Raw genomic sequence first — 9,895 nt, 5'->3', positions numbered from 1 at the left:
TGTTTAACCGAAGTCTATAACACCTTTTGGCTTTGGTTTTACTTAAATCGAGGCATAAAAGTTGCCTGAAATTGCAAAAATGTCACCGCTCCTTGCCAACCGAGACCTATAAGGCGAGGTAAAAATAAAATTCTACACGTGTAAATCATTGACACTTAAAAAGATAAAACCAATGATTTATTATTTCATCAAATGCTAATGATTTAGACATTGATTAGAAATTTGAATATGTTGATTATGGAATTAAAACACAAAAGTCTGAATGAATAGTATAATGTTTAATCATGTCAACTAATAGTAATTCTACAATCACTAGGGATAATAATAAGTGAGCAGATTATACTTTTTTTTTATTCTTTTGAACAACACATAAATGTATTAATAAATTTATTTTTAATAGTCAATAGGGATTTTTAATCACTAGGGATAATTTTATTTTTAATAGTCTATATTCTTAAAAATTACTATTATTCACATTATTAGATACCTAATAAAAAAATAGATGCATTCATTTGAGATTGAAAGTCATATATGTTTCGTTAATCTCTTTTCTTTCTAGTAAAGTACTCAAATTTTAATAATTTTAGTATTTTTTATACTTAACATTATATAAATTTATATTGTAATATTTTTATTATATTTAATACAGGTATGTCAGGATAAGCCCATAAAAAAATAATATTATTATGTTATATGCAAATTACATTTTAATGTTATTATATTTTATTATTAAGAGAATCATATTTAAAATATATGAAACCACTTGAGATTTAACTATAAACTAATATGTGAATACCAAATAAGATACTACTTTTGTCATTAGTAACTTATTAGCTAGTGAAATATAATTAGTAATATAAATAAAATAATTGATTTTTAGTTAACTTATATTAGGTATAATCATGTATTTTTGCATTTTAACTATGCTAATATTTCAAAATATATCAATTATTTGTTATTCTATAAAAAAAATTATTAAAAAGAGAAAAATAAAATAATAATAATAATAATACGAGGACCGAACCAAATTCATGTAAAAGAATACAATGTAAATTTTCTACTATGTAAACAACTCTTAAACATAGGAAATGGAAGCCTATTATGAAAAAATCAAGAAGATTTGTTTATGGTATAGTATCATACCATTTATAGAGAATCCACTATACAATAAATATTACATTTAATTATGTAGTATAGGCTACGGTCATGAGAAAAAAAAAACATAAATATAAATACACGATGATATTTTTAAAATTATAAAATTATTCGCAATATATAGATTACGGTTCAGATAAAACTGCTATACTCTGGATAGAAAAATATAGGCTATGATTCCTTCGGTTGACCATAGCCTATACTTAAGCATCCAAAGTGTAGGTTACGATTTTACGGAAAAACCAAAGCCTATACCTCAAAATGGGGTTAATTTGTGAAATTTTTACTTGCTCGCGAATGGTCCTGTTGCATCTTGCTATGCTGTGAACTAGTTGTTCTTCTCATCTGCCATAAAAGAGAGGCTTTTTCCTCTATAAGTTATTGTGTTGAAGTTTGTTTCTCTTTTCTTTCTTGTTTTTCTTTGTTCTCTTTGTTTTAGCCACTAAATATCTTAAACTACAGATATAGTGATGCATTTTTTAGTGTCGTCATTGAAGTTCTTCCATTATTTCATCTTAGCTTATGAGGTTTGGAGGTTTTCACGTGCTTTTTGGGTTTAGCAATGACACATTTTAAGTTTTTGGTTCTGCCATTATTGTTGCCATTGTTGCATTTTGTGTTTTAGGTCATCCCATTGTTGCTTCCAAGCGTTTGCATTTTGCACCATTGACCCAGTAATCAAGAGAGCTTTTACATCGTTGTAGTCTTACATTATTGTGCTTCCAAATTCCTCTCTCAAGGCTATTGACTTTAGAGTTTTTATATGATTTTTGGTTTTAATTATTTGAAATATTTTTTTAATATGTTGTTTAATATATTTCTTGTATGCTTAATATGTTGAATTATTTTTTTTTTAAATTAGTTGATTGTATGCTTAAATTTATCTTGTTTTAAATTGTTGTTGCTTTGAGTGAGCCTTAGTTCTCATCTGAAATTCAATACGAAAATTATGTATTACCTCTTATTTCTAAAAAAAATTGTAAATTTTTTTAAATTAGTATAAGAGGATGTAGTACTAATAATTTATATGTATTGAATTTTGGATTGTCTAGTTGGACAGTTTATGAAGATTAATCACCTTTTGATAAAATAATAGGGCATATAAATTAATATACATATCTTAAATTTCATGAATTTTTGCTAATTGTATTTTAGATTGATCTTCATGTGTATATTTGATTGGGGCTAATAAACACTTTCATTTCATATAACCTAAAGATCAATGCAAAATGCTAACAAAATTTTATGAAATTTAAGAAATGTATTTTAAAATGAATATGTGTCAATTAACTAAAAAGTGATTTTTCTTGATTGGCATAAAGTCACACCTTGTATACAAAAGTGAGGTGATCATTCATTTAAAGAATGCTAAAATTGCGATGGAGGATCAAGAATTGAATATCATAGTTGTTCAGTTATAGATGATGTGAGTCTATGAACCATTCTTTATATTTAATTATTACAACTATACTTATATATGAAATAAATGTTTTGCGTTTAGGTATATGTTTGGAGTTACTAGAAATGTAGGATTGAGTGATTTGTATGGGATTGTTGTATATAATCCATCATTTTCAGGTTTAATACAATGATTATTTTCAATTTAGGCATTATTGGCACCTATTTGTGGTTTCACTCATTGATGACACTATTGTACAATTTTGCTCATTGCACAAGCATCCCCCCACACATATGAAACAAGAAGTAGATTAATAAGAACCTCAATCTTATGAACTTTCATTCTTATATAAGTGTATCCTAACTAATTTTTTTTTCATAGTGCATTCACCATATATTTGATAAATGACATTATCGTGTTTTTAATTTTGTTATTTCTATTTTGTATTGGTATTGTTATTATATCTTTTTAAACAATTAAGGGTTTATTAAATTATTTTCGAGAAAGATAAGTATTTTATATTTTATTAGATAATTAAGATTTTCTTAGATAATTTTAGAAAAGATGAGTATTTTATCTTTTAGATAATTAAGGTTTTATTTCATAAATTGTAAAAGATTAGTATTTTATTTATAATTTTGCAGATAAATTAAAATCACTAGAGATTAAAGAATTGGATAATTCAATTATCAATATAATCAATTATCTAGAGTTGCTTACTTCAAGTACAGAAGCAAGTACAAATTTCAAGCCTAATCCAACAAGTTGTGCGTTTCTAAAAATCTATAAATAGAAGGCCTTACATAATTGAAATTCAAACGTTTGATCTGGAAACTCATTCTAAAGGCTAGAGATATTCATTATTATTCTTTTCTAGAGTTCATAATGTATATAAGTAACTAACTTCCTCATTCATGGGACGTAATGTATCTTAACTCTTTGTGATTTTTTATTTAATATATTTCTTTTACATTACTCTTGTGTTTTATTCTCGTTCTTAACTGCATGAATTGATTGATTGCTATTTGTGGGTATCTGATTATTGGACATGATGTTGGAACCTAGACTAGGATAAAACAACTAATTGATTTTGCATATAGACATAGAGCTTAACGATTAGTCATTCAAAACATCTAAACTTATTGCTTAATGCTTAATGCAGACTTTTAATAAAAAGACCTAAGGCGTTATGGTTCTTATTAATAATTTTAGATTTGTCTCTAACACATTAGAACTTGTTAAATATTAGTGTGAATGCTAAAGTAGGAATTAAAGGTATATTGTTTAGTGTTTTCATATTGATTTGGTACATGAAATCTAAACCCAATGAAGTCTTTACCGCATAAGTACTTTCATAAATTTAATTGCACTCTAGATCTTAGAATTATTCACATAAATTTGAATTTCTTTCATTATTCAAAAGTTCTTTAACCTATATTAGTAAATAAACATAGTTTTTCTAAACAATGCGAGTTTCTATGAGAAAATGATGTTCGGACTTATCCACTTTATTACTTCTACGATTTGGTACACTTATCAATATCTGTAACAATATTTAAGGCAAATCATTGAAGAAATGAGGGTGGCAATAACTTTTTTTGAAATTTTTAAATTAAATATGTAATATGTATTGAGAATTGGTGGGAACACTATAAAAGGTTCTTTAATAACATTTATCGATGGGTTTCACCGACAAAAATAAATTTGTCAATAAAGTTTGTTAGTAAATTAAATTAATTACCAACGAATGGTAATGGTGAAGCCAAAAGGCGACGACGACTAACCTAGAGGTCGGTGGTGGCAACTTTAGCAGAGAAAGAGAGGCAAGGAGGTGGAATTGGAAGAAGAAATGAATAAATAAAAGGAAGAAGAAGAAAATGAACTAGATCATGATATCTACAAATGAATTTTTACTAACAAATATTTCCCAACAGAACTTTGTTGGTAATTACTGGCATATTTTTTATTTCGTCGGTAAAATTTAGTGATGAACATTTTATTGACAAATTTTACTAATGAATAAGTGTTATCGACAAATTCAATAATAATTAAATTGAGTGTCTTTTTTTTACTCATTTCCACTCGTGCATGTTTTTGTTTGGTTTTTAAGAAAAAAAGAAAGTCAGACACGAATTCATTATATTTGCTCATTTCTCATATGTTCTCTTCCAATTTGGAAGAAAAGATGCAGTTCTTTCTTATTTCACTTGATAGTAAAATATTAGTTTAGTAATTTAAAAAAAAATTTATCTCAGGAGCCTTTTGTATTTTCAATTTTTATGAATGTAGAAGGAAAAGTTATGTACTATGTGTTTTTTCATAACTTGTTTTTAATTGTGACTTGATTGTCATAAATTTTTCTTTTAATAATTGTGTCTCTTAATTGTTTAATTTGACAAACCTTTTCTTAAGGCTCAAGGAATTACAAGAGAGGAGTTTCGTATTAATTCATTGCAATGTGATCCAGGAAAATGTCTTCAAATATGTGAATATCCAATGAGTCAAAGAGATGAAAATAGAAGAGCTTACTTAAAATGGGGTTCATATCAAATACAACTTCAAAATTATTGTTGATGCTAATGACCATCCAAATTTGAAGAAGTTATTAACCATGCTTGAATATGTCAATCTTTGGCAAAAATAGTAAAGTCAATAACATTTTACTTGATTGATCATTTAATTTATCTTATTTTAACTCTTCATGTTCTACAACTACAATAAAAAGATTATTTTCTACAATGAAGATTATCAAAACAAAATTGCGGAATAAAATTGAAGATGAATTTCTAGCCAACAATATGAATATTCACATTGAAAATGAAAATGCTGAAAATTTTAGTTTTGATTCAAATATTGATGAATATTCAAGAATTTGAACGAGAGAAGGACAATCCTTTATATTATAGTTATACTAAATTATGTACTCATTTTTTTTGTATTAGTGACAGTAATTAAAAATATAAATTTTTAGTGTATGATTTTAGCTATTCAAAATTGTTGGTCAAGATTCGTCACTACCAAATATAACATGGTGAGAGACAGAAAAAATGCAAGATGAAAAAAAAGCTAGCATGGTTGTCGCTCAAATTTAGCTATTTTGGTATAAATATAATTTTTTGATTCTTTTTCTTCCTCAATTACTTATAATTATGTAGTATAACAAATAAACCAGCTTCTATAAGTGAAATTACTATATAATACAATGGATGACAACCATCATTCGTGCTTGTATTCAATCAAGTTGGAAACAAAAAATAATTTACTTAATTTAAAGTACTTTAAAAAAATTTATTTTAGTGTAATAATTGAAATTATTTTCTTTTGTTCAACATTTCAACAATCTTCAACCATTGTTTCTAGATTCAATTGCATATGTAAGAAATGCTTGTGCCGAACATATAGTGAAAATGTACAATAGTTTAAATTGTTATGTACCCTACTTGTATACCTTAAATGTAAAGCTTTTGACTAGTATAAAATTATTATGTATTCTATTTCTAATTTCTCATTGTACTTTTAGATGTTTTTTGAATACCCTTTTATCTAGGGTTTGTAATTATGTAGGTCGGAACCAAAATCAAAAAAATATTTTAAAAAAATGAAAATAAACTATGATTCCACATAAAATCATAGCCTATAGTCAAGTATAATAAGATTCTACCCAAAACCGTAGCCTACACCTATGTTATATTTCTGAAAGATTTTATGCTATGGTTATCTCATTAAACTGTAGCCTATACCTATGTAATTTTTTATTATATTTTAAGATTTTATGTTGTGGTTATCTCATTAAACTATAGCCTATACATGTATTTTTCTTTTAATATTTTTTTAATGATGTTATGCTACAATTATCTACAAAAATCGTAGCCTAGATCTCCTTTTGAAAATGACTATAGATTACTGTTAGCTTGAGGAATGTTAGCTTGAGGAATAGTAACCTATTATCTAATATTATATACTATAGTTTCTAATAGTCTTAAGATATATTTTTTTTATTATGACTTGATATACTATGATTTATTAACCATAGTTTAACATTGAAAATAATTTTAATCATTTCTCTTCGCTATAGTAGTGATCTTGTTACTTAAACCTAAAAAAAAAAAACTAATTTATCAACACAATGGTTATCCTTCCTAAAAATATACGAGAATATTTAAACTCCATTTAATTATATATCTCTAAGCACTTTCTTCATCTTCCTCCAAATGAGCAATTTGAATATCCAAGACCGTCTTACATAACAAAGATGGATCAATTTCCTGTCATTTAAGAACATTCAGTAGCCAAAATAATCTCATTATGATCTTATCATATAAATAAATACAAAAACTTATGGTACATTAACGGAATTATTCATCTTATCCTGAAATACATATAATATATATATTGTTATTATCGTGTTCGATCAAAGAGTATTCCCATATATTTTCTAATTTATTATTCTTATTTAATTTTATAAATTTATTTACAACTCCTTTTTGATATGCAATTAAAATCTCATTTTTTCTCTGCTTCTGAGCTTATGAATGGCCTGATTCAAATTTTTTAATTGACATATTTATATATTTTTATATGATAAAAAAATTATAATATATAAAACACTACTAAAAGTAAAAATATATAAAGAATGAGTTAAAACAATAAAATCAGGCAAAAGAAACGCATTTCTAATTCTAGTATAGATTCAATAAATAGAATAAAAATAACATCAACACAAAGAGAAAGAAAAACATACTAACCAGAAATGAAAATAAAAATATTGATATACACAGATAGTATGAGATTCAAAGAATATAATCTGTCAAAACCCTCAAAAGAAGAACTTTATAATAGAAGAAAACAAGAGTAGACAAATAATGGAATCAGTAGATAAGAAGTCACAAAGAAATAGTAAAATCAAATCAAATCAAAATTTAAGTAACAAAAGAAATAAAAGAAGAAAATATAATCAAAATTAAAGTCACATAAATATAAAAGAAAATATAATCAAAATTGAAGTCATATAAAGATAAAAGAAGAAAATAGAATAAAACTTAAAGTCACATTATAGAGATAAAAGAAAAAAAAATCAAAATTAAAGTCACATAGAGATAAAAGAAGAAATTATAATCAAAATTGATTATAAGAGAATAAAGATAACTAATCATTCTCTTTTTCCTTAAAAAAATTATAATTTATTGAAAAAGGTTTTAACTCATTAAATATCATTTTTAATACCAATAGAAATTAGCATACACTGTAAGGCCCCTTTTTATTCTGCTTCATTTTAAGGGCTGTCCTACAATAGTGGGCCAAAAGGGCTGGCCCATGGGATAAAAGCCTCTCGTGGTGCCCCATCTATATAACTAGGTAAGGATTCAAGGTAAGGTTGCATCCTAACACTCTGAGGAGTCAGTTAGTCTCACCTAGAGCGGACTGACTCCTGTGGTGAGAGTAGCAGGAGGCCTGAAATTCATTAAGGGCTAACCTTGTGGTGAGGGAAAATTGATCCATCATAACACTTGTAACACATAGCTCGGGGGTGAGCAGAGGTATCCACCACAAGTGCAAGCATCCGCTGAATCCGACTAAGTTATACATATCCGGATGAGTCAATCGAGTCGTAGTGTATTGATTGAGGGGTGATAACATGTTTGGTTGTTGTATGGATATTGGATGGTGAAATTATGTTTGAATGTATGATGAGAATGTTGTTGGCTCTAGCTTACCCTGTTTATTGTATGGTTTTCTTGTATGTGGCTCTTCTTTCTTGCGATGATCATCAATGTAATTGATGTGAGCAGATGGGCGAGGTTCTTGTGGTCAGCAAGGAAGTGGAGATTTCGCTGCTTAGCCATCGGGGCTGGATTTTATTTTCTGCATGGTTTTTCGTTAGGGCTATGGCCCATGTATTGTTTTACACCTTGCTACTCTTTTCTCTTTTGCTAGACTCGTATCTAGTATCCTGTTGGCATCGTGGTGTGCCCAAGGTTGTAGGGGTTGTGTTAAAGACCCCAGGACTACGCTACAGTACTATTATTGTGTGACGTTTCCTTTATTTTTGCGTAATATTTAAATGGTACGATACATTTATGGTATCAAAGCGGTCATTCCTTAGGTCTGTGGACTTGGATGTCCGCTTAGCTTTCTCTGTGTCTTCTGAGTGTTCTTGGTTAAATTCTTACCTTTGTCGAGCCTAACCAAGTGATTTTCTGTGTGCTAGTGGACTATGGCACCTCCTCGTAGGACTTCGCAATCATCCCATGGAGACGTACCTGATATCGCCAGAGTGCTGCGATGGTAGCGGCTATGGCGCAGCAGAGTGCTGCGATGATGCAGCAGCATGAGGCATCCATGCAGTGACAGGCGGCGGCGCTTGAGCAGCAACACTCGGTGATGCAGCAGATGGAGGCTGCGAGGGTAGCTGCTGAGGATGCTCATCGGCAGCGCCAGTTGGAGGAGAACAGGGTTGCTGCCCCTGTGTTTGGTCCTGAACCACGACCTGTAGTCAGGGAGTGGAGCTTGGAGGACTTTCTAAAGCACCACCCGACAAAGTTTGATGGGAAGACCAGTCCTGACGCCGCAGACCAATGGCTGAAGGACCTGGAGCGCATCTATGACGCCAAGATGTGCCCTACGGAGAACAGGTTGGCGTTCTCGGTGTATATGCTCACAGGAGAGGCGGAGCATTGGTGGACCAGCACGAAATCCATCCTTGAGAAGAGAGAGGAGCCAGTGACGTGGGAGACATTCAGGGAGAGATTCCTCTCTGAGTATTTTCCAAACAACATCCGGTACGCCAAGGAGGTGGAGTTCCTTCAGTTGATCGAGGGAGGGAAGACAATAACAGAGTATGCTGAGAGGTTCAAACACCTCAACCGTTTCTACACCCTGCCACTCAATGACAAGTGGCGATGCAGGAAGTTCGAGAATGGGCTTCGCGGTGACATCCGCTTGATGGTGGTTCCCTTGTCCATCAAGGATTTTGCCGCTCTGATGGAGAAGGCCAGGGTGATGGAGAAGATGAAGCGTGAGGTCGAAGGTCAGCGCCCACAGCAGCCACAGCTGCCTCAGAGGATCGGTGGACCATCTGGGTCCAAACCCAGACATGACGAGCGAAGGAGACCGTATGACAGACCTCCTTATCAGCCTCAGGGGTCTAGGGGTCTTCCTTCCCACCAGGATCGAGTTCAATGCTACATATGTGGGGGCCCTCATCTGAGGAGTGCCTGCCCGCGTATGGAGGGTTATCGCTGGTGCAACAACTGTGGCAAGGAAGGCCACTTTGGTAAGGATTGTCCCAACCTTGCCAGGACAACAATTCGCCCTCCAGTTCAGACTCCCCATCAGCATTAG

General features: G+C 30.5%; 1 protein-coding gene across 1 annotated transcript; it reads left to right on the top strand.

Moving 5' to 3' along the window:
- The first annotated feature begins 8,836 nt into the window (after window positions 1–8,836).
- LOC114175254 (uncharacterized) lies at window positions 8,837–9,895 on the top strand. The gene is made up of 2 exons (XM_085670333.1): window positions 8,837–8,887; window positions 8,987–9,895. Exons 1-2 carry the CDS (start codon window positions 8,837–8,839, stop codon window positions 9,893–9,895), a joined length of 960 nt encoding a protein of 319 aa, XP_085526459.1.

Source organism: Vigna unguiculata, chromosome 3, assembly GCF_037176805.1.
Source record: "Vigna unguiculata cultivar grain cowpea cultivar isolate G323 ecotype 2 chromosome 3, ASM3717680v1, whole genome shotgun sequence".
NCBI lineage: Eukaryota > Viridiplantae > Streptophyta > Magnoliopsida > Fabales > Fabaceae > Vigna > Vigna unguiculata.
Note: the sequence above shows the minus strand (reverse complement) of the source record. Positions and strands in the feature narration are given on the sequence as shown.